The sequence below is a fragment of the Lissotriton helveticus genome, chromosome 9, assembly GCF_964261635.1.
Source record: "Lissotriton helveticus chromosome 9, aLisHel1.1, whole genome shotgun sequence".
Lineage (NCBI taxonomy): Eukaryota > Metazoa > Chordata > Amphibia > Caudata > Salamandridae > Lissotriton > Lissotriton helveticus.
In genome coordinates this window covers 74627542-74651842 of record NC_136070.1, presented here as the reverse complement: position 1 = coordinate 74651842, position 24301 = coordinate 74627542, and the positions used below count along the sequence as shown (strand labels likewise).

Genomic DNA, 24301 nt, shown 5'->3' with positions numbered 1-24301 from the left:
GCAACTTCTGGCCTGTGGATATTTCTCCACTGGTGCAGCCGGTGAAGGTAGTACGGAATCTAGGCGTGATGTTTAATAGCGACCTCACTCTGGAGACACAAGTTTCAAAGGTGGTAGCTGGCTGCTTGACCATCATTCGCCTCCTGAGAAAAGTTCTTCCCCTGTTACCGCCCCGTGCTCGGATAGAGGTGGTGCGTTGTACTGTGCTCAGTAGATTAGACTACTGCAACGCCTTACTGTTGGAGTCTACAGACTATCTCATGGATAGACTTCAGAGACTCCAGTCTGCAGCTGCAAAATTAGCCCTGGGGTGGCCAACCAGATCTTCCTCTTCAGGGGCTCTGGCTCAGCTGCACTGGCTCCCTGTGAGGTAGAGGGTGATATTTAAGTCTCTCTGCCTGACCTTTAAAGCTCTCCATGGGTTAGGCCCTGCCTGTTTACAAAGGAAGTTTTCATGGCATGTGCCGGCCCGCAATCTACGCTCCTCGTTGACTAGGTTGGTGACCATACCGAGGTTTCGGAGATCCAGAGCAGGAGGTAGATCGTTCAGCGTGGCTGCGGCCAAGCTCTGGAATTCTCTTCCCACCGAACACAGGCAGGTTTCTGGCCTTCTTGCATTTAAAAGGCACTTGAAAACGTGGCTCTTCTCAATCACCTAGCCTGTTATCAGCTGTCCCCCTCTTTCGTTACGAGTCTGTCAGCGCCAGGATGCCTCTCTGAGGTGATAGTGCGCTTTAGAAGTGAAATAAATAAATAAATAAGTGGTCAGCAAATTAACCTACACAAAGCAGACCTGAATTCACTCACACATTGCAATGCTTATTAATAGTGACTGTAACAGAATGTTTTCAAAAACGCACTTTAAAAAAAAAAAAAGTTTTCCAATTTTTTTTCAGGCTAAAAAGTGCAACCATAAAACCAACCACAAGAGGTCTCTGCACTCTAGCCAAATGGCATACCGCTCCCTGTCGGAGTGCTTAAAAAAATATGGTAAGCTATCTGCGGGTCATGGAGTTAATGACCCAGGAGGCTTACTGTGTGTTTTATAATGTTTTATTTTCTATCTTTTTATCATCATTAGGTTCATAACAGTATATTCAAGATGTTCAGTGTCTACAATGAGGCCCCTATTTCCCGGGCCAGTTCACAGACATGCATTACGTGAGGTAAAGCAGAATGCATAAATGTTTTCTAGTTGTGATGTAACTTCAGTCCAGAAGTTCCTGTTACAAGGATGTGAACTCTTCAAAACTGTTCCTGAAATATGACAAATAAGAATGTGCAGTAGCCTCTAGAAAGTCTTCAATCGCATGGCCGACTCCTAGTCATGCACATAGTGAAAAAACATAACATTCTGCAGTCATTGAGATTTGCAGGATATCATAATACAGCATAACCAGCAATGGAATACAATCCAGCCAGACAGCAGTGACCTCAACTGCGGCATATCAACAAATCCCCAACATACCTCTCCTTCCCCTCCCCGCTGCTCGCATGTTAAGTCATAAAGGAAACCATAAGGGATCATCGATAGTGGATGGTGTGTGAAGTGGCATCAAAAAGAGGCCATCCAGTCTCAGGGTCCTTTGGGTTTTCCCAACCATAGTACTGCTTGGGTATTTAGGGCCCTCACTCCAGCTGCATTTCTGAGAGGATGTTTTTTTAATGTTGCTGGAGGGCTGGTGCACTGTTAAGTGGGTGTCCCAGTGCCCACCTGGGGCACTCGCAGCTTTATTTTGGTGGGGGCCATGGGTAAACCTCAGGACCCCTGCGGTCCCTGCTGGCTCCCCTTGCCGGAGCCGACCAATTCAATTTTTTGTCGGTGCCTCAGTCCTTGACAGGGGCACCCACATTCCTTACTTTGTTGGGGGTTGCGGTCGGTGCTGGTGGAAGGCAGCACCATTTCTGTGCTCAGTCCCGGGTGGGAGCAGCATCTTTTACTACTCCCACTGGGCAGTTATGTTTTCTGCCTGTAGAGTTTAGGCAGGGTATGCTTCCACTCTCCCAGGCAGAAAACTGCAGTGTCCGGAGGAATGTGGTCCCTGGCACGCTGCTAAGGTCTGACCCCAGGGGATGGGGTCCCTGGGGCTGAGCATGGGTTCTGGGAAGGAAGCCCACACCTGCCTCCCTCGCCTTCTCCTTATATTTTTTTGGCCGTGCGGGGTGAGTTACTCTGGGAGGGGAGCACAAGGGAAGGTTACATTCCCGCTCCCCATTTTTATTATTTGAGGCTCCTGGGTTGGTGTTGTTGGAAAGTAGACCGGAATACTTGCAGATATATAGATAATTTATTATCAGCGGCACAGCAACAGATGAGAGCAGCCACCATGCAATCAGGACCAGGCAACTGACCCTGATGCCTAGCAGCTGAAGTGAGTTCTAAATAGAACTCTAACATACAAATACATACAATAACATTTAAAGGTACAGACCACGGTATGCCTGTGATTGAGAATGTAACAGGTGTCCCAGGGGCCTTACAAAGGCTCGGGATGGGGACCACACCTCACCTCTCCTTAAAATGATAATGCACGGCTTCCGCTAGGCCCGACCCAGCCAGGGGAGGATGGGTATTTAAATAAAAGGCCAGAGACCGCTGATTTTTGTTTTCTATCTGCGCCATTTTTGGCCATGGTGTATGGTCCCTCAGAGACCCCTCACCAAGACTTGTGGGGCAGAGCCTCCTTACGCTACCCCCTTTATATCTTTGGTTACATTTATTTTGTGACAGGGGTCTCGGTCCCTAACTACTAAGATGGCCGCAGCTACACCTTTCTTGATGTGCCTACAGTCAATCAGATCCCACCTCAAGCTGTCGGCTCCGTGGTATAAAATGTACGTTTTGGAGCCTTAATTTCTCCAAAACTACTTAACAGATTAACATCAAATCACAAAAGTCATTCTTTCTGGGTCAAGATCTGGTTTCTGCCAAATTTGGTGTAACTCCATTCAGCGGTTTTGGTCATATCTGTCTCTAATTTTTTTGTGGAGAAATAGATGGGGAAAATGTGCTTTGGGAACCCCCGCCTTTTTTCTCGACCCCCACTTGACGGTTCACCCTGAGGTGGATTTCTTTCTTTTTTTAAGTTTCATGAAGATTCATCAAATGGTGCCAAAGTTATTATGAAACAAAAAATGCTTTTCCTATTGAAACATGGCCTATACTATAACAATCCAGTGGAAACTGCCACTGGGTAGTATATTTATGGTCCAGTGGAAGGCGATAGCTGAAACACATTGACCGTACTTTTTGCACTTTGTTTTTATGCATAATAAAATCTGGTTGGAAGACTTTCCCTGGAGCGCTGCTGTGGTTGCTCTGGCTGTTAGGCCAGATTAGAGAGGAGAATTGGGGAACCATTGTGGAGAGAACCCTCAAGATATCCAGGAATGCACGTTTTAAGCTGATAAACTAATACGTTTTACATGGAACGTATCTTACACCAGCGCGAATCAGGCGATATTTGATTTCCAGGCAGAGGAGGCGACCCGCCCCCGATGTGTGGAAAAAGAGGCACATGTACTGCACATGTCCTGGGATGCGGGCCTTTTGGGAGGAGGTGTTATCGATAAAGAGGTACCACATACACCTAGCACTGCATACTGAGCTGGTTCTCGCATACAGCCAAGATGAAGGTTTCAGGACCTTACCATTTAGCTAAGTGGGAAATCGTCAGGAACTGGAAGTCGACAGGGGACCGAGAATAGAGACCTGGAAAAGAGAATTAGAGAAATGGGGGGGCGCAGAATGTAGAATCCATGGGCCATATGTATCAAGCAAATTAGCATTCGCAAAGGCCGAAATTCGCAGAATTTCGGCCTTTGCGAATGCTAATTTGTTAAATGGTATGTATGAAACATTTTTGCTGCTAAATAAGGAATCGCAAAATTTGCCATTCCTTATTTTGCGATTGCACTTAAGGAATCGCAAATTTTGCGATTCCTTAAATGCAATGTATCAAAGAAAAAACAATTCAAAAATGCCCATAAGGACGTCTCTTCGAATTCCTGGCACCGTGAGGAACTGTATCAGACCGGACAATTGCTGTGCCTGCATTTTCCTGCTTTCTTCCTGCCGACCTCGCCGCACCCGCTTCGCGGGTGCCGCTTTGTGGTCTGGGGTGGAGGCATCTTGGACGGCTGGAGGGAGCCGAGATCCGTGGGCTTCATCGTGACGGTTGCATCAGGGCTGCGAGCGTTGCAGGGACTCCATCTCCCTGGAGTCCCTGCCTGACCTAGAGTTACCGTAACCCTCCCTACTTATTGGACTCAGTATCCCGCTGCGCGGGGGCGTCGCTGGGCGAAGCCCGGGCCAAGGGCGGGCCCGTTTGTGCCCGTTCGTGACCGGACTTGACCGGACTAGGGCCCCCCCCTGTTTTTGTCGCTTATCCTTGTCACTCTTCGTGCGGGGAGATGTCCTGCCGCGAAACCAGGAGCAAGTCTTCGCTAGCGGGAGTGGCCATTGTTGGAGGTATGGAGAAATTCTTGATCAGAGCTAATACTATAATTGACACCGAAATAAATGTCCTTGAGAAGCGTTTATCCAAGGAACTATCGGTCTTCAAGAGATCTTCTCTGGGAACAATAGCCAATGCCAAAACACCAGAGCGGCCAACCGAGTCCATTAATAATGCTGTGGCTGGCCCATTTTTAACATCTATGGAGACCAACTCGGCGGCACTTGACACTGACATTTTGGTTAACAAAATTCTCCCAGATATTGGTTTGATCCTTGATAATAATGTGTCCATTTCCTCTGATCCTATTGTTATTTGTTTTTCTCTGTCTAACTAGGTTAAAGAAGGGGCCACAACTAAACGCAAAAGACCGTATAATACGAAATTGGGCGGTAAATCCAAATCAGCCAAGCTTAAACATGATACCCCCAACCCTACACCAGGATCATCCCAACCCTTACCCAGTATGGACTTTACCTTAGAAAACCTGGGGGCCTTGTTTAAATCCTTTTTATTTCCACTAGAATCTAAAATGGAACGCATCGAACTGCGTCTTACTAATATTGAGAAAGCGACTGCTGCCATATTAGCTAGATCCCCCAAGTCTAATATTCCCTGTAATCCCCAAATCACTCCCACTGACCTAGGTCTTCCTCTAGTGAAAGATGCTGTACATCCTTTATGTCCCCCTACAGGAGTTTTAGCTCCAGCCCAAATTAGCAACCCCAACATCCTTCCTTTGTTACCTGTAGGACCAGCCCATCCTACGGCCACTACTAATGGGGCCCCAAATGACGGCCATTTTGTTTCTCCATTACCTGATAAGATCACCCCTAGACCACGTAGGCCAGACCTGCCACCAGAAGCCAACCGCCTCATGGTAGTCTTGGCCGGAGCCCCCCCTTTGGAAGCCGGCGAAGCCGAGAACTTTTCATCCCTTAAAGGTAAAGTTATCAGATGGCTGAACTGGAATAGACCCCTCCCGGCCCACCTTCACAATGAAATTATCATGGTCAGAAGGGTACCCTGGCTGGGTAAAACTAGAAAGTCCATAAATGGGGATTGTATCACTGTGAGTTTCAGAGACCCCAGGACGGTCTCGCACATTTGTGCAGGTTTTATTAGATCCTTCGACTCTACTATTCAGACACTTCCAGTGTCTTTTTTCTTTCCCCCCAATCCCCTGTACAATGATCAAGGCCGAGATAACTGGACGAGGGTGAGCGGAGGGGTAGATCTCGTAGGTATGATGCAAGACCAGTCCTGTTGCCCCCGGAGACCCCTTTTTGTGATTTTAACCGATTTAGCTGTCTCAATGGCTTAGATGGAGTCGATTGACCACCAACGACCCATGTTGTAACTTCTCCCCCCCCCCCCTGCTACTGGTAATAGCTCAGGAGTTGCCATGGGTAATAGTATGCCTAAGGACTCAGTACCCATAATGTCCCCTACCTTAACACATCTACTACCCCGGGTAGCAGTCCCCTCTGTCACATACCCCCCTTCTGTATCTATGGTCCCCCCTGTTGTAACCCAGCCGTCATTAGGTTTTCCTAGTGTCCCTGAGCCCACTGAACCAATAACATCATGTATCTCTGGCTTTAAATTTGCTAGCTGGATTATTGCGGGCTGGAGCCGCCAAGTGTTGTCCTTGGGCTGGAGTGAATCCCTATCCCAGTTTGACGTCTTATGTTTACAAGAGACCTGGGCAACATCTGACATCATTTTTGATGGATTTGTGTCATATAACAACCCGGCACAAAGGTCCATTATGGGCAGGGCTAAAGGGGGGCTTGTAACCTTATTATCTGTGAAACTCCCTGTTCGTGTGAAATCGCATTTGACTGTGGGCTTTCACTCGCAAATCTTAAGTATAGTACATAAAAGGGGCCACGAAACTCTGCTGATCAACCACTATAATAACATGTTCGACGCCACAAATACCTCAGTCGTGGAAGAGTTGGATCTAGCAGTGAGGAGTATCTGCAAAGATACCCATAAGTCCTTTGACATTATTTGGGGTGGGGATTTTAATATTCGTACATGCCCTCACTCCTTTACCAAAGTATGTGGTTATGACGGGGATAATGGGGAAAATCGGGCACACTTTTTACACACACCCTATGGCGACTCCCTGAATTCCCTTATGCTTAACTTGGATCTACTGATACAATGTCCGGCCACAGTTAATGAGGGTATTCCTGTACCAACTTTTGTAGGAGCGAACACGGCCTCCGTTATTGACCATTTACTGGTCTCTGTACATATTGCTCCACTCTGTTCGGTCCCTATTGTTGTAGATCTTGGTAGCAGCGACCATAATGCCATCACTATGTTGACACCAATTTGGGGCTCGCCAGCTAATGTCCAGCGCACGATAATAGATGACATAACCCCCTGTAGGCAGAATGGTATCCGTATTAAATGGTGTGGGGACAATTCAGAGAAGCTGCAGCATAAAATTGTGGGAGCGGGGTCTGTAGCGATATCTAAATGCTTGGATCTAGATGCTTCCCCTCAGTGTATTATAGCTGATTTTGAGGAATTAGGTACCATTATACAAAGTTCCCTTACTATCACAAAAGGGATATTGAAGAGGGCAGCTGCCGGCTGGTTTGATTGTGCCTGCACTAAATCCCTTCAAGATCTTAAGCGGGCTCTCTCTAAACAACCTAGAGACAGGGCGGCTATTAATTACCTTAGACATACTTATAAAAAGCATTTAACTTGTAGAAAACAAGAGCTTAGGGAGCTTGCCTGGGACAATCCAAAGCAGCAGTCCTGCATGACAGCAAGCTCTTTTGGAGCACGGTTAATAGCCCTTTTCTTGTAAAAGAAGATTTCCCCACACTATCAGCCCAGGTTAGTGAGGAAAAGTGGGTACAATATTTTACCGAAATTTTTGATCCGGCCGGGGAGGATTGTGCTAGCTCTCCCACCGCCCTTTATGAACCCGTGTTACCTCTGGGGATTTCCCTCCAAGAAGTTGAAATTGCCATTAGTAAGAGCAATGGAGGGAAGGCACCGGGACCGGATGGGGTCCCGGTTGACCTGTATAAATCCAACCTGACACTTTGGACCCCGCTCCTGACCCAGGTGTTTAACGCCTCAGTCAGGGATAGTACACCATCTACCTGGAGTGAATCCATAATTTTACCAATCTATAAGAAGGGAGATAAAGGAGAGGCCAAGAACTACCGCCCTATCGCCCTTCTGGATTCCTCACTAAAGATCATGAGCAGGGTCCTACTAGCGCGACTGGAGGAATGGGCGGAGGACAATAAAATCCTAGCAGAATCCCAATATGGCTTCCGTAAGGGTCTTGGGACAATAGATCAATGTATTAACCTCGGTCTTATTCTAGGGAAATACACTAAAGCAAAACAGGGCTCCTTATTTCTCTGTTTCGCTGATCTCTCAAGTGCCTTTGACCTGGTGGATCATGCTTTGTTATGGTCCACTCTATTGGAAATGGGAGCTCCGCCAGCAATAATATACTTCCTGGCCAGACTTTATAATAAACTATCAGCCCAAATCCGCTTTGGCCAGGCAGGGGAATGTACCAGGAAAATCAGGGTTAAATCAGGCATAAGGCAAGGCTGTGTGTTGGCCCCTTTACTTTTCTCCCTTTTTATAAATTCTATGGAGTCCGAATTGAAGAGGGTACACGCAGATTCTCCACAGATCGATGGCCACCCCGTCCCGGTTCTGCTTTATGCAGATGATACGATCCTCCTCTCACGAACACCGAATAGACTCCAAAATCTTATGAATTATTTTTTTGATTTTTAAACAACAGCGCCACTCAAACAACAGCGCCACTCACACACGCAACGCCACTCACACACGCAACGCCACTCACACACGCAACGCCACTCACACACGCAACGCCACTCACACACGCAACGCCACTCACACAAACAACGCCACTCACACAAACAACGCCACTCATCCACGCAACGCCACTCATCCACGCAACGCCACTCATCCACGCAACGCCACTCATCCACGCAACGCCACTCATCCATTTGCAAAACGAAAAATGTTAAACTCTTCTATTGCGAGACCTATTGCATTTTCAATGCTTGTTATTATTTGAGGCTCCTGGGTTGGTGTTGTTGGAAAGTAGACCGGAATACTTGCAGATATATAGATAATTTATTATCAGCGGCACAGCAACAGATGAGAGCAGCCACCATGCAATCAGGACCAGGCAACTGACCCTGATGCCTAGCAGCTGAAGTGAGTTCTAAATAGAACTCTAACATACAAATACATACAATAACATTTAAAGGTACAGACCACGGTATGCCTGTGATTGAAAATGTAACAGGTGTCCCAGGGGCCTTACAAAGGCTCGGGATGGGGACCACACCTCACCTCTCCTTAAAATGATAATGCACGGCTTCCGCTAGGCCCGACCCAGCCAGGGGAGGATGGGTATTTAAATAAAAGGCCAGAGACCGCTGATTTTTGTTTTTTATCTGCGCCATTTTTGGCCATGGTGTATGGTCCCTCAGAGACCCCTCACCAAGCCTTGTGGGGCAGAGCCTCCTTACGCTACCCCCTTTATATCTTTGGTTACATTTATTTTGTGACAGGGGTCTCGGTCCCTAACTACTAAGATGGCCGCAGCTACACCTTTCTTGATGTGCCTACAGTCAATCAGATCCCACCTCAAGCTGTCGGCTCCGTGGTATAAAATGTACGTTTTGGAGCCTTAATTTCTCCAAAACTACTTAACAGATTAACATCAAATCACAAAAGTCATTCTTTCTGGGTCAAGATCTGGTTTCTGCCAAATTTGGTGTAATTCCATTCAGCGGTTTTGGTCATATCTGTGTCGAATTTTTTTATGGAGAAATAGATGGGGAAAATGTGCTTTGGGAACCCCCGCCTTTTTTCTCGACCCCCACTTGACGGTTCACCCTGAGGTGGATTTCTTTCTTTTTTTAAGTTTCATGAAGATTCATCAAATGGTGCCAAAGTTATTATGGAACAAAAAATGCTTTTTCTATTGAAACATGGCCTATACTATAACAATCCAGTGGAAACTGCCACTGGGTAGTATATTTATGGTCCAGTGGAAGGCGATAGCTGAAACACATTGACCGTACTTTTTGCACTTTGTTTTTATGCATAATAAAATCTGGTTGGAAGACTTTCCCTGGAGCGCTGCTGTGGTTGCTCTGGCTGTTAGGCCAGATTAGAGAGGAGAATTGGGGAACCATTGTGGAAAGAACCCTCAAGATATCCAGGAATGCACGTTTTAGCTGATAAACTACTACGTTTTACATGGAACGTATCTTACACCAGCGCGAATCAGACGATATTTGATTTCCAGGCAGAGGAGGCGACCCGCCCCCGATGTGGGGAAAAAGAGGCACATGTACTGCACATGTCCTGGGATGCGGGCCTTTTGAGAGGAGGTGTTATCGATAAAGAGGTACCACATACACCGGGCCACTGCATACTGAGCTGGTTCTCGCATACAGCCAAGATGAAGGTTTCAGGACCTTACCATTTAGCTAAGTGGGAAATCGTCAGGAACTGGAAGTCGACAGGGGACCGAGAATAGAGACCTGGAAAAGAGAATTAGAGAAATGGGCGGGCGCAGAATGTAGAATCCATGGGCCATATGTATCAAGCAAATTAGCATTCGCAAAGGCCGAAATTCGCAGAATTTCGGCCTTTGCGAATGCTAATTTCTTAAATGGTATGTATGAAACATTTTTGCTGCTAAATAAGGAATCGCAAAATTTGCCATTCCTTATTTTGCGATTGCACTTAAGGAATCGCAAATTTAGCGATTCCTTAAATGCAATGTATCAAAGAAAAAACAATTCAAAAATGCCCATAAGGACGTCTCTTCGAATTCCTGGCACCGTGAGGAACTGTATCAGACCGGACAATTGCTGTGCCTGCATTTTCCTGCTTTCTTCCTGCCGACCTCGCCGCACCCGCTTCGCGGGTGCCGCTTTGTGGTCTGGGGCGGAGGCATCTTGGACGGCTGGAGGGAGCCGAGATCCGTGGGCTTCATCGTGACGGTTGCATCAGGGCTGCGAGCGTTGCAGGGACTCCATCTCCCTGGAGTCCCTGCCTGACCTAGAGTTACCACCTGGTCCGCTCTCCCGGTTGCTCCGCCCACAGCCCGTAACCCTCCCTACTTATTGGACTCAGTATCCCGCTGCGCGGGAGCGTCGCCGGGCGAAGCCCGGGCCAAGGGCGGGCCCGTTTGTGCCCGTTCGTGAACGGACTTGACCGGACTAGGGCCCCCCCCTGTTTTTGTCGCTTATCCTTGTCACTCTTCGTGCGGGGAGATGTCCTGCCGCGAAACCAGGAGCAAGTCTTCGCTAGCTGGAGTGGCCATTGTTGGAGGTATGGAGAAATTCTTGATCAGAGCTAATACTATAATTGACACCGAAATAAATGTCCTTGAGAAGCGTTTATCCAAGGGACTATCGGTCTTCAAGAGATCTTCTCTGGGAACAATAGCCAATGCCAAAACACCAGAGCGGCCAACCGAGTCCATTAATAATGCTGTGGCTGGCCCATTTTTAACATCTATGGAGACCAACTCGGCGGCACTTGACACTGACATTTTGGTTAACAAAATTCTCCCAGATATTGGTTTGATCCTTGATAGTAATGTGTCCATTTCCTCTGATCCTATTGTTATTTGTGATTCTCTGTCTAACTAGGTTAAAGAAGGGGCCACAACTAAACGCAAAAGACCGTATAATACGAAATTGGGCGGTAAATCCAAATCAGCCAAGCTTAAACATGATACCCCCAACCCTACACCAGGATCATCCCAACCCTTACCCAGTATGGACTTTACCTTAGAAAACCTGGGGGCCTTGTTTAAATCCTTTTTATTTCCACTAGAATCTAAAATGGAACGCATCGAACTGCGTCTTACTAATATTGAGAAAGCGACTGCTGCCATATTAGCTAGATCCCCCAAGTCTAATATTCCCTGTAATCCCCAAATCACTCCCACTGACCTAGGTCTTCCTCTAGTGAAAGATGCTGTACATCCTTTATGTCCCCCTACAGGAGTTTTAGCTCCAGCCCAAATTAGCAACCCCAACATCCTTCCTTTGTTACCTGTAGGACCAGCCCATCCTACGGCCACTACTAATGGGGCCCCAAATGACGGCCATTTTGTTTCTCCATTACCTGATAAGATCACCCCTAGACCACGTAGGCCAGACCTGCCACCAGAAGCCAACCGCCTCATGGTAGTCTTGGCCGGAGCCCCCCCTTTGGAAGCCGGCGAAGCCGAGAACTTTTCATCCCTTAAAGGTAAAGTTATCAGATGGCTGAACTGGAATAGACCCCTCCCGGCCCACCTTCACAATGAAATTATCATGGTCAGAAGGGTACCCTGGCTGGGTAAAACTAGAAAGTCCATAAATGGGGATTGTATCATGGTGAGTTTCAGAGACCCCAGGACGGTCTCGCACATTTGTGCAGGTTTTAATAGATCCTTCGACTCTACTATTCAGACACTTCCAGTGTCTTTTTTCTTTCCCCCCAATCCCCTGTACCATGATCAAGGCCGAGATAACTGGACGAGGGTGAGCGGAGGGGTAGATCTCGTAGGTATAATGCAAGACCAGTCCTGTTGCCCCCGGAGACCCCTTTTTGTGATTTTAACCGATTTAGCTGTCTCAATGGCTTAGATGGAGTCGATTGACCACCAACGACCCATGTTGTAACTTCTCCCCCCCCCCTGCTACTGGTAATAGCTCAGGAGTTGCCATGGGTAATAGTATGCCTAAGGACTCAGTACCCATAATGTCCCCTACCTTAACACATCTACTACCCCGGGTAGCAGTCCCCTCTGTCACATACCCCCCTTCTGTATCTATGGTCCCCCCTGTTGTAACCCAGCCGTCATTAGGTTTTCCTAGTGTCCCTGAGCCCACTGAACCAATAATATCATGTATCTCTGGCTTTAAATTTGCTAGCTGGAATATTGCGGGCTGGAGCCGCCAAGTGTTGTCCTTGGGCTGGAGTGAATCCCTATCCCAGTTTGACGTCTTATGTTTACAAGAGACCTGGGCAACATCTGACATCATTTTTGATGGATTTGTGTCATATAACAACCCGGCACAAAGGTCTATTATGGGCAGGGCTAAAGGGGGGCTTGTAACCTTATTATCTGTGAAACTCCCTGTTCGTGTGAAATCGCATTTGACTGTGGGCTTTCACTGCCAAATCTTAAGTATAGTACATAAAAGGGGCCACGAAACTCTGCTGATCAACCACTATAATAACATGTTCGACGCCACAAATACCTCAGTCGTGGAAGAGTTGGATCTAGCAGTGAGGAGTATCTGCAAAGATACCCATAAGTCCTTTGACATTATTTGGGGTGGGGATTTTAATATTCGTACATGCCCTCACTCCTTTACCAAAGTATGTGGTTATGACGGGGATAATGGGGAAAATCGGGCACACTTTTTACACACACCCTATGGCGACTCCCTGAATTCCCCTATGCTTAACTTGGATCTACTGATACAATGTCCGGCCACAGATAATGAGGGTATTCCTGTACCAACTTTTGTAGGAGCGAACACGGCCTCCGTTATTGACCATTTACTGGTCTCTGTACATATTGCTCCACTCTGTTCGGTCCCTATTGTTGTAGATCTTGGTAGCAGCGACCATAATGCCATCACTATGTTGACACCAATTTGGGGCTCGCCAGCTAATGTCCAGCGCACGATAATAGAGGACATAACCCCCTGTAGGCAGAATGGTATCCGTATTAAATGGTGTGGGGACAATTCAGAGAACCTGCAGCATAAAATTGTGGGAGCGGGGTCTGTAGCGATATCTAAATGCTTGGATCTAGATGCTTCCCCTCAGTGTATTATAGCTGATTTTGAGGAATTAGGTACCATTATACAAAGTTCTCTTACTATCACAAAAGGGATATCGAAGAGGGCAGCTGCCGGCTGGTTTGATTGTGCCTGCACTAAATCCCTTCAGGATCTTAAGCGGGCTCTCTCTAAACAACCTAGAGACAGGGCGGCTATTAATTACCTTAGACATACTTATAAAAAGCATTTAACTTGTAGAAAACAAGAGCTTAGGGAGCTTGCCTGGGACAATCCAAAGCAGCAGTCCTGCGTGACAGCAAGCTCTTTTGGAGCACGGTTAATAGCCCTTTTCTTGTAAAAGAAGATTTCCCCACACTATCAGCCCAGGTTAGTGATGAAAACTGGGTACAATATTTTACCGAAATTTTTGATCCAGGCGGGGAGGATTGTGCTAGCTCTCCCACCGCCCTTTATGAACCCGTGTTACCTCTGGGGATTTCCCTCCAAGAAGTTGAAATTGCCATTAGTAAGAGCAAAGGAGGGAAGGCACCGGGACCGGATGGGGTCCCGGTTGACCTGTATAAATCCAACCTGACACTTTGGACCCCGCTCCTGACCCAGGTGTTTAACGCCTCAGTCAGGGATAGTACACCATCTACCTGGAGTGAATCCATAATTTTACCAATCTATAAGAAGGGAGATAAAGGAGAGGCCAAGAACTACCGCCCTATCGCCCTTCTGGATTCCTCACTAAAGATCATGAGCAGGGTCCTACTAGCGCGACTGGAGGAATGGGCGGAGGACAATAAAATCCTAGCAGAATCCCAATATGGCTTCCGTAAGGGTCTTGGGACAATAGATCAATGTATTAACCTCGGTCTTATTCTAGGGAAATACACTAAAGCAAAACAGGGCTCCTTATTTCTCTGTTTCGCTGATCTCTCAAGTGCCTTTGTATGTATGTATTGCGACTTATATAGCGCACATATCACCCGAAGGTAATCAAGGCGCTTGCTTAGGGAACCCGTCCTGGTATTCCCCTGTGAGATACCCTGGCAGGGTATCCACAAGGTGAAAGCCAGGCATCCCGCCGCGAGGGGCCGTAGTGGAGATTAAGCAAGCTGTTGCCCAGAGTCGCAGAGTGTGACCCCGTGAGTCAAGTAGGCACCGGAGCGAGAATAGTCGAGTCAGTGGAATTTTTTGAGCCCGAGACCCGCCGAGGCGGGGAATCGAACCCTGGTCCACGGCCCATCTCAGCTTCCGGGTCTGCCGCCTCTAACCACTGAGCCACGCTTCTCCTTTGACCTGGTGGATCATGCTTTGTTATGGTCCACTCTATTGGAAATGGGAGCTCCGCCAGCAATAATATACTTCCTGGCCAGACTTTATAATAAACTATCAGCCCAAATCCGCTTTGGCCAGGCAGGGGAATGTACCAGGAAAATCAGGGTTAAATCAGGCATAAGGCAAGGCTGTGTGTTGGCCCCTTTACTTTTCTCCCTTTTTATAAATTCTATGGAGTCCGAATTGAAGAGGGTACACACAGATTCTCCTCAGATCGATGGCCACCCCGTCCCGGTTCTGCTTTATGCAGATGATACGGTCCTCCTCTCACGAACACCGAATTTTTTTGATTTTATCCAGGGGAGAAAACTAAAAATCAATAACTCTAAGACCTTTATCATGGCTTGTGGGAAACAGATGAAACTTTTTAAACCATTTCATTTTAATGATCATAGAATTGAGGTAGTGGACACATTTTGTTATCTTGGCTTAACTTTTAATAGTAGAGGGACATGGGCAACCGAGATTTTAAACGTGAAGGCCAAGATGGGCAAAAGCTCCTCGGGAGTATTTCGCTTTGCATCTAAACTAGGTAGTCGTCGCATCCCTGACATGCTAAACATCTATCGGCATAGATGTGCATCTATTGCCTTATACGGTTCGGGTGTATGGGGCCACTGAAACCATGGGGATCTGCAAGTCACAGAGAACCAGTTCCTTAAAAGACTCTTGTGCCTCCCTCCTTCGGCATCTACCGAACTGTGTCATAGAGAGGTGGGGCTGGATTATCTCACAGACCTAACGGGCCTGAGACCCCTTATGGTTTGGAGGTCAATTTGGGCAAAGGACGAGACAGCATTTACCAGGCGAATTATTTTAGACTGTCTCCGGTTGGACAATGCCCGTAAGATCCCCTGGTTAAACTATGTTTTATCATCATACAATGACATTTTTTACCTTGATGTTTTTGATGAGCCCTTGAGCGCTGTCACTGTACCCAAAAAGGAACTCAAAACTTTTTATTTGCGGACTAAATCTAATTTGCGTAGTGTCCAAAGTAGCCACTTTTCAACACATACTTTTTACCATTCTAACAGGAAGGTTGTTTCCGGCATGCCCATGTATTTAAAAAATATTACCAAACAATCACACCAGTTTGTTCTCACTAGGCTGAGATTAGGCATTGCCCATAACCTGGTGGCTTTTCCACAGATTAAAATCTATAGCCCAACCTCATGCCCCTGTGATGGCATAACCAAGCAAAGCACACTGCACTTTATGCTTATCTGTCCTCTTTATTTGCACATTCGTTTACACTATCTTAAACCTGTTTTTAAGAAATACTCAGTGTTCACTACTGTTCAAGCCATGAAACTGCTGTTTACACTTGATACTTTGGATATTTGTTTTTTTACCGCTACCTTTATTTTAAAAGCTGTTTCCCATAGAAAAAGTTTGGTGTTTTAACTCTGGTTTTCCTGTTAATATTTGACTGCCTGGCCGACATATTTGTCTCCAATCGAGTTGCCTCACTAACTATAATGCGTGTTATCTGTACTGTATTTTATTCTGTTTTTAATATTGTATGCTTTTATGATTGTTAATAATAATCGAATAAAGCTTTGAAATTGAAAAAAATCGCCCATAAGGATTCGCAAATTACCACCAACTTCTAGTTGGTGGTAAGTTGCGAATCCTTTTAAAAAAGATTTTTTTTTTAAATCCAAAGGTGCCACATGACGCTCATACATGCCCTTAGGGCATGTATGTGCGCCATATGCACACACATGTCATTTTCAGGGGTGCAGCAGGGTGTTCTTGAGACACCCCTGCACCCTTGAAAATATTCCTAAATTGAGATTAGCAAATTGCTAATCGCAAATTTCCCCTTCATTCCTATGGGCCTCCTGGCCCATAGAAATGAATGGGAAATTTGCGATTAGCAATTTGCTAATCACAATTTAGGAATGTTAAGGAATCGCTAAAAAGAAGCGATTTCCTACATACATACCATTTTGCGAATTCTTAAATAGCGATTCCTTAAAAATCACTATTCAGAATTCGCAAAACGGTACTATGATACATATGGCCCCTAATGAGGAAAGGAAGGTGAGATTTAGGGAACCTGGAAACTGCGAGGGCCTGGGGGATGTTGCTAGATGAGATGCGGGCACCAAACCTAAATGACAGAGCAGATGCCCAATCGAACCCACCATCACCAGACAGGGACAACAGGACAATGGCCTCAAGAGAATAAAATTGGGAGAATAGCACACAAACTCCCCAGTCACACAAAGACCCCAAAGGAGAGTAAGAAAAAAAACCTAAAAACGAAATATAAGACATGAATATATACTGCTAGAGACACTAAACTGCACCTAAGCGAGTCGTCAGTGGGAGGGGGGAGAGGGAGTTGATTTCTTGTTACAACAGAGAAGAAAAGCTAGAACTGTAAGCAAGGAATATGCATTTATATCCTGGCACTGTGATAATGAAAATGTGCATAAGTAAAATGCCAATAAAATCTGTTTAAAAAAAAAAAGAGGTGTCCCTTTGCGAAGGCATCTGTGCTAACGTACAGTAAATCTGTTTCTAATAATCTGACATAAGGAGCATCTTTCAGAAACACAGAAACACTAGTAAAGATATAGGCATTTAATACAGTCCTGTCCCCCAAACAGTTGGCAAGAAGACACCACACGTTCCATGTATCAAAAGAGTATATATTTGCACAAAAATAAATATTATAATTATTAATATGTGATTGTATTAAAAGGCTTACATTTCATGAATGCAATAAAATTAGATTTGAACGCATATAAAACCACTTCAAAACAAGCAAATATATATATATAAATAACTTAGATTTGTGAATGTAGAAAAAAATCGTATACATGTATAAAAATAAACATCTGACGCGCTGTACATAGGACGCCTCCTTCAGTGGCCCCCTCCCTGGGTAAACTTTATTTCCTTGCACAACATGTGCTGTTTTGCCCCCCCCTCCCGCAAGTAATAGAAAGAATACCCTCAGATTTAATACATTAACCTTCCACAGGTTGGTGTCAACATTTCAGAAGTTGGCTTTAAATATGTTCTTCCCTATAGTACGGTGTCCCAAGAGGTCATTACTGTGCCCTCCGGCCTTTTGATTTTAGGTTTCAAGCAAAGTGTACGCCGCAAACTGAGGCTGAGTGGTATTCGATATCTCTAAGATACAACTAGGAAGCCTTCACCCCTTAAAAATTCATCTTTATACCACATTTTTATCTACAACAGCATTTACATCTTTTAGCAGGGGAATACTCGGTCAGATCTCACTCTGTTATGGTGGTATATCCTGCTGCAGAGGCCTATACTGGTTATTAAATGCCTCAAACCGGAGTTGTAGTCGCGAGCCACAAGTGAGGGCCTATAATGAGGGAGAGGGCCATTAACAACCGGTATAGCCCTCAGCCGCAGACTGTAATGGTATAATACATCTTTGGCAATGGAACAAAGCTCTGTGACAGAAGATGATTCTAGTGTCTTCTATAGGAACACTGCTGTTTGTAACCTGTTGCATAGAATACTTCACAGTCTCTTTAATGAAGAGGGGCTTCTCCTTGTGCCCAACAGTAAGCATATGTCACTTTCAATAATATTCTAAGCTGCCTGCAACTGAAATGCAATTCTGCAAATCCTGACTGCCAGTGGTGGGAACCTCTCTAATTTAAAAGAGAGGGGAGAGGTTACGAGAATAGTTTTAGGATTACCAAAATATCTTTACAGCAGTGTGATGTCTACAAAAAAAATTGAAGGAGCTTTACAAAAGGAACCTATTCAAAAAGCTTAAATAAAATTCATTTTTTTTAAACAAAGACTTTAACAAATGTCTGGAAACACTTAAAACGTAAGGTTTATGCAGACAGATACTGCGGTTCTTCAGACTGTTGGTACTTTCTGGTGGGGTAAGACCTGACTTACAAGACCTCGAGTTTGTTCATTTTAGTTTGAGTTGCTTTCCCTGGCCTCTGCATTATGGCACTTGTAGGTTTCCCTCTTTCCCATTAAATGCATGACAGCAAGTACCAGAAAGCCAAGGCATGGAAAAACAGGGTCAAATACTTACATCGTACATGCAACCGCTCAAGAGCTCTCCAAGAACCTAAACAAAAAACATAAATTCCAATGATAAAACCAGAAACAAAGATACCACTTTGCAAAGGGAAACTAAATCAACTTTTGCATACACATGATTCTCTGGTTAATAAGCGCAAGGGCCTCTGTAGTGCCCAACATGCACTTGTTGGCCATATTTTGATTCAAATTGCATAACGTTTCTGGACGGCACATCTTTGCGGACAAATCTAATGCGCTCTTTCGTCAGATGTAACATCTACTTTTCAGCATTCTATTCGTATTTTGGGACAGTGACGAAAGATTATATTGTTAATGACTGTAAAGTGCTACTAAGTGAAAATGATACAACTAGTACACTCAAAACATGGCTTATTGACAGAGGACTCTGGCTACTCAATGGATGGTTAAAAAAGATTTAAGGGGGAGGCACAGATCTCTTAGTCAAGTGAAAGTCTTAAATTGTTACAAATTTCATAATTCGTTTTGGGGAACTTGAGACCATAAAAGTGAGTAGTTATTTGGTCTACTAAGCATTCCTACTTACTGAGCCCTATAATGGGCAGTTTCTAAACCTGATTTCAAGTTAGCAGTTTCCAATTGCACATAAATTGGAGCTGTGCTCGGTTATGTGCAAATTTACACCGACGAAGTAGGGATCCAGAGGTGTATTAAATACAATCTTAATCTTGCACTTGGAAGACAAAAGGAAATTGTACAAGCCCAAATCCCGCCAGGAGACAAAGTGGACTGAATTTTACTAGTGTGTGTAGATCAGTGCAGCTTGTCTTCATATTCAGTTGTCAATGGCTCAAGAAAGTGCACCAGTTCTGAAGCTTAAGTTACTTACGACTGGTTGGAGGCACCACTGTGCACAAGAGGTTCAAGACAAAGACATCAGAAGAAACTAATTTCAGCTGATCTGTTACGGTGGCACTTTTGCCACTCTACCATGGCATCCACACTCATTTGTTATTCATTTACATTGTGAGAGGCTTAATGGCTGGTCTCAGTAATATGATTTTGTTGATCAGTCTGTCATCCTTGCTGATTAGAAGACCAATGCACACTGAGCATCACAGGGTGTTGCTGAGGCAAAGGTACAACTTCTTAAGAGGAAAGGAATTCTGGCCAACTAGTCCTAGATACTAGGAAATGCTCCACCAACCCGGGCTGACATTTAAGTAACCATTTTTGAAACTCCCTAAATCCATGTGCTTATCTTTGTGCTTCTTTTGCCAGCATGGATGCCATCCTTCTTAGCGCCTTGAAACAGGCAGTGTTTCTGCTTCAGGCACAGTGAAAATAATCCTTGTTCACTTATCCTACAAATCTGGTTTCTGTGTAATTTTTCCCATGACATTCCTTTGCTGGGTTAATTAATGCAGATCAGTTTCAAGCGTGTTAATATGTAAACATATTATTGTATCTGTTCTACAAGTGGGCATGGATAGATATATGAAGTAATTTCCATGCTGTACTGTAACTGGTAATATTGCATGCTTGGCTGAGAGGAATTGATCAAATTGGCGCGGCTGCGTTGTAGTCTTAGAAGTTCCCAACGTACATCATATTTAAGACTTCTTCAGAATCGAGACACTTTCGAATCACGTGATCGAGACAATCCTCAATGTTTTCCTTCATTGCCCATGATATGCCTTCTCTTAACTTTCCTTGGAAATTTGCAACCCACCACCACAAAAACAATAGGGCAGAGGACCAACAATTAAGGTCTGGTGTCATTTCCAATAAGTCAACCGTGCAGCGCATCCTCCGTGTCAATGGGTTGACAGTACATCTTGGTTCGTGTCATCTTCAGTATAATTTTGGAACGTCTTTTTGTCAGGACCAGGCGATCTTTAGCACGGTTTGTTGAACTATGTTAAATCTGGATTCACAGCAGTTTACAGCTCTGCGTTCTGCAACAACGTCTAATTTGCTCCAGCTCAACATGCATTACATTAATATGGGCCTTTTCAGCTGGAAAGAAAATTTGCCAGGCTTGCGATAACCAATGGTTGCTGCTTTGCCACAGAACTTAAAAGTCTTGCTGGGAGGGCCGGGGCACCAAGTTCAACCTGTGGAAAAAAAAGTAGTTGTAAGATCATTTGCAAAAAAAAAAAAAAAAAATATAGAAGGAAAATGTATTTTGAAGATATTTTTTAAAATTTACATAAAACTTGATAAACAGCCCAAGTTTAGAATATGGGCTTCACGATAATTCTGGGGAGAGGATAGGCTGTCGCCTCATTTGTTTAACTTTACATCCCAGACAACATGTTTCACCTTTGTTCCAAGTGCAAGGGCAATGTGGCTTGGGGAAATCATCTTAAACATTCACTGCACACCCATTTACTTTATTTAAGGCTGACAAGATATGGTCAAAAATTTCAGGCCCAGTGGATCATGTCAGTGTATTTTACAGCCGCTGGAGCTTATAAAACATAGAGTCGGGGCAACTGACATAAACTCTATTTGTGCGGTCCACTCTGGCCTAGTTTTAAGGAAGAATTTGTAGGGTATTGTAGAGGACACATCTCTGCAGGTGTAATTTTTGGCTCTTTTGCCAGAGTCACGAGTATCCATTACGATTAGAGTTGACCAATTCTGACTATTATAAGTAGGTAGGGTGTTGTATCAAGACTGAATTATGTAAGAGTTTAGTTTTAGCCTGCATTTCTCCGTTATCAAAGCAAGGAACTAAACGAGAGCCCAAGATCACACTAATCCAGCATATTCTTTTTATCGAGCTAGCGCACAGTCAGAAAGTAGACTATAGTTGAGTTTGAAAAAGCAGCTTACCTCTACAGAGTAAATAACCCTGGTAACCTCCTTCCCATTCACAGTGTCTGGCTGCATAATCCAAGCACTAGGTAAAATTTCTCCCCTCACTATGTCCTTAGATGGGCGCGGCATGGATTCATCGTACACAGACTGGAAGGCGACAGTGAACCACCTCTCCTGCAACAGAATCAAGGAATACATTTTAATACATCGGCTGTTGGTAATACAAGTGACAAAAGTTACTTCACTGTAACAGTATCTGTGTAGTTTGAATCTACTATAGAGTCACATGCTGGGCGAATGCTGTGTAACCCACACCTAAGAATAAATATTGAATTAACCAAAGCGATTATCTTTAGCCAGAAGATTGTAAAAAAAAAAAAGGGTATTCAGTTCTTAATAACTCCAAACTAGAGCGGACCCCAAGATTTAACTTTCATGGGGACTTTAATGTGATACACTAATCCTAATCCCTTTGAGATTAGAGATTTTAATTGCCTAGATGGACCAGGTGCAGATCACAGAGTGGAAAACTCCAAGGGGCCCTCCTTAGTTCTGTTCTTAGTTCTAAAATCCTGTCTATTCTTATGTTTCTTCTTCATGCGGGCTTCCTCTTTCTTTCCCGCCATAGGGTTGTGGCCAGCGCTTTGAGACCCAGGGGTGATATGTGCACTTAATAATACCATATGACTTTATGACTATGACTATGGGCTGCTAAATACAATTGAGGTTTTTTTTGGGGGGGGGTAGTTTTATGTAGCGCAAACTAGACCCAACGGTATCAGAGCGCTTTACATGAGCACCAGTTGTGTTTCAGACAGACACATTCCTTTTTGTTAGGCACAGGGAGATTAAGTGATTTGCCTAGAATCACTGGATGTTGCGCATTCCTGCAGAGACTTTAACCTGGTTCCCCAGCTCCGAGGTCGACCGCTCTAGCCGTTAGGCCACTTCCTCACCCCTTTGGATTGGCAGGCAATTTCTCTAGGCAAGCACCGACTTTCGTGGGCTGGGAATTGAGTCAGTGATTATGATTTTGTATCTGGAGTCATGAGCCAAGTCATTTTCCCCAGGGGCGGAGTAGGAGCATAATCCTATAAAGATAGTGCTTGACCTGCTCCATCTTAAACGCAGCTGGGCCGTGGGAATTAAGGATAATGGGCTCAGGGTCCGCTAGCAATACGCAAACATTTCACTTGTCCTCTCAGCCCTGGTGAAATGTAATTTTTCTACTCCTTTGTTGGTTGCAGTTGCCAAGGCTTGTTGGTTCTCCTGCCCGACACTGACCCCTGAACTCCCGATATCCAACGTGGGACAGCGCGTGTACAACTCCTGGTCTTCCACAGCATCGCCTGGTCTATACAGCTGTAGTTTCAAGGGCACCGTCCGCTCTTCTGCAACACCCAACATCGGTGGGCATTCGTCTTCCGTGCCTCCTGGTCACTCTTGAGTGGCACAGACTCTGTCCCTTCTGCTTGCAGGTTCCTCACATCATGAATCCACCTTTGGGTTCCACTGGACACTTTCACCTTCTCCAGCAGCTGCATCTTTCTGAAGTCTCCCATTGAGTTTGACGACAGTCTCCGATGCCACTTCACAGCTATGCACCTCACTTCCCTGGTGCAGGTATCCTGGTTCCTAAGGTATCCATGGGTGGGGTGGCTCTCCAACCTCTTGTCTTCCACAGGGTTTCTTCAGGGTCCACTGGGAAGGGTCCTCTTCCTTTAAAATTGCAACTGCGACTTACCCGTTGACCTGTATTGATCCCTCGGTCGTGTTCCCACCCTGCACAGGCCTCAGTGGGGCTCCTGGTTACTTACCTTGGGTGGATCCTTGGGTCCCCCACAGTTCTACGTCTTCTGGGTATAGTCTTGACTCGAGTCGTGGTTCGCATACCAAAATTTTAGTATATAGTTTGGTCCCCCCCTGGTGACCACTCTGGATTCTGTGCTACTTACCTATTCGTATCGTAAAGTATTCTGTGCATTGTGTATATCTCTGGCTAGGAGATATCTGTATGTGTTAGTGAATGTCTTACAATAAATACACATTTTCATAAATACACTGTGTGGTTCATTTTCATTTAATCTAAACCTATAAGATTATGTTCTGGTAAAACAAACTGCTTCACACTCCTTCTGGACTAAGCCTGAAGTCTGATCTCCACAGCTACCAAGCTTTTCTAAGGTTGTCTAAGACCTCTAAAATCACCACTGGATCAGTGCAAAGTGGCAATTTACATAAGTGAACATCATATACTGAGCCAGCCTCTCACACTCTTCCTAAATAATGGCACCTGTAAGCCAACAAAGAATCGCTATCCCGGATGGTTTGATAGCATATGCAGAGCTGCCAACAAGAAGTTACGGAAGGAGCTAAGCAGTAAGCCGAGAGATAGACCAATGAGAAACCAAGCTAGACTAGAAAATAAGCTAACAATTACAAACAGGAAACTGGAGGCAAAGAAAGAACTGTGGGAGAATCTTGTTCAGGCATGCCAGACTAAAGATACTAGGAGGTTCTGGAGTATTGTAAATAAAGGGAATCTTACAAACGGGATGACGGAATGAAAATGAAATGAAATGGGATTTATAAACGCGCAACTAAGGCCGAAGGCATCAAGGCGCCTAACCAAAAAATCAAAGAAGGCAAATCCAGAGCTAGGGGTAGGCTTTGGCAAATAGCCACGTTTTGAGCATCTTCCTGAAGGCTTGCTTAGTGGGGAGGGATTTAATCTCAGTTGGCAGAGCATTCCATAGCTTAGGAGCCAAGGTTGAAAAGGCTCTGCCACCCCATTTGGCTCTGCGGACACGGGGAATT

General features: G+C 45.1%; 1 protein-coding gene across 1 annotated transcript in view; it reads right to left on the bottom strand.

The window, feature by feature from the left end:
• Positions 1-17285: 17285 nt before the first annotated feature.
• LOC144780943 (stAR-related lipid transfer protein 9-like) overlaps positions 17286-24301 on the bottom strand; it is a 540925-nt gene continuing 533909 nt past the window's right edge. The window contains exons 33-34 of the mRNA XM_078659512.1: positions 21500-21658; positions 17286-20775 (exon numbers count right to left, since the gene is read on the bottom strand). Coding sequence (XP_078515638.1) covers positions 20674-20775; positions 21500-21658 — 261 coding nt within the window. The 3' untranslated portion in view covers positions 17286-20673. The remainder of the gene's footprint in view (positions 20776-21499; positions 21659-24301) is intronic.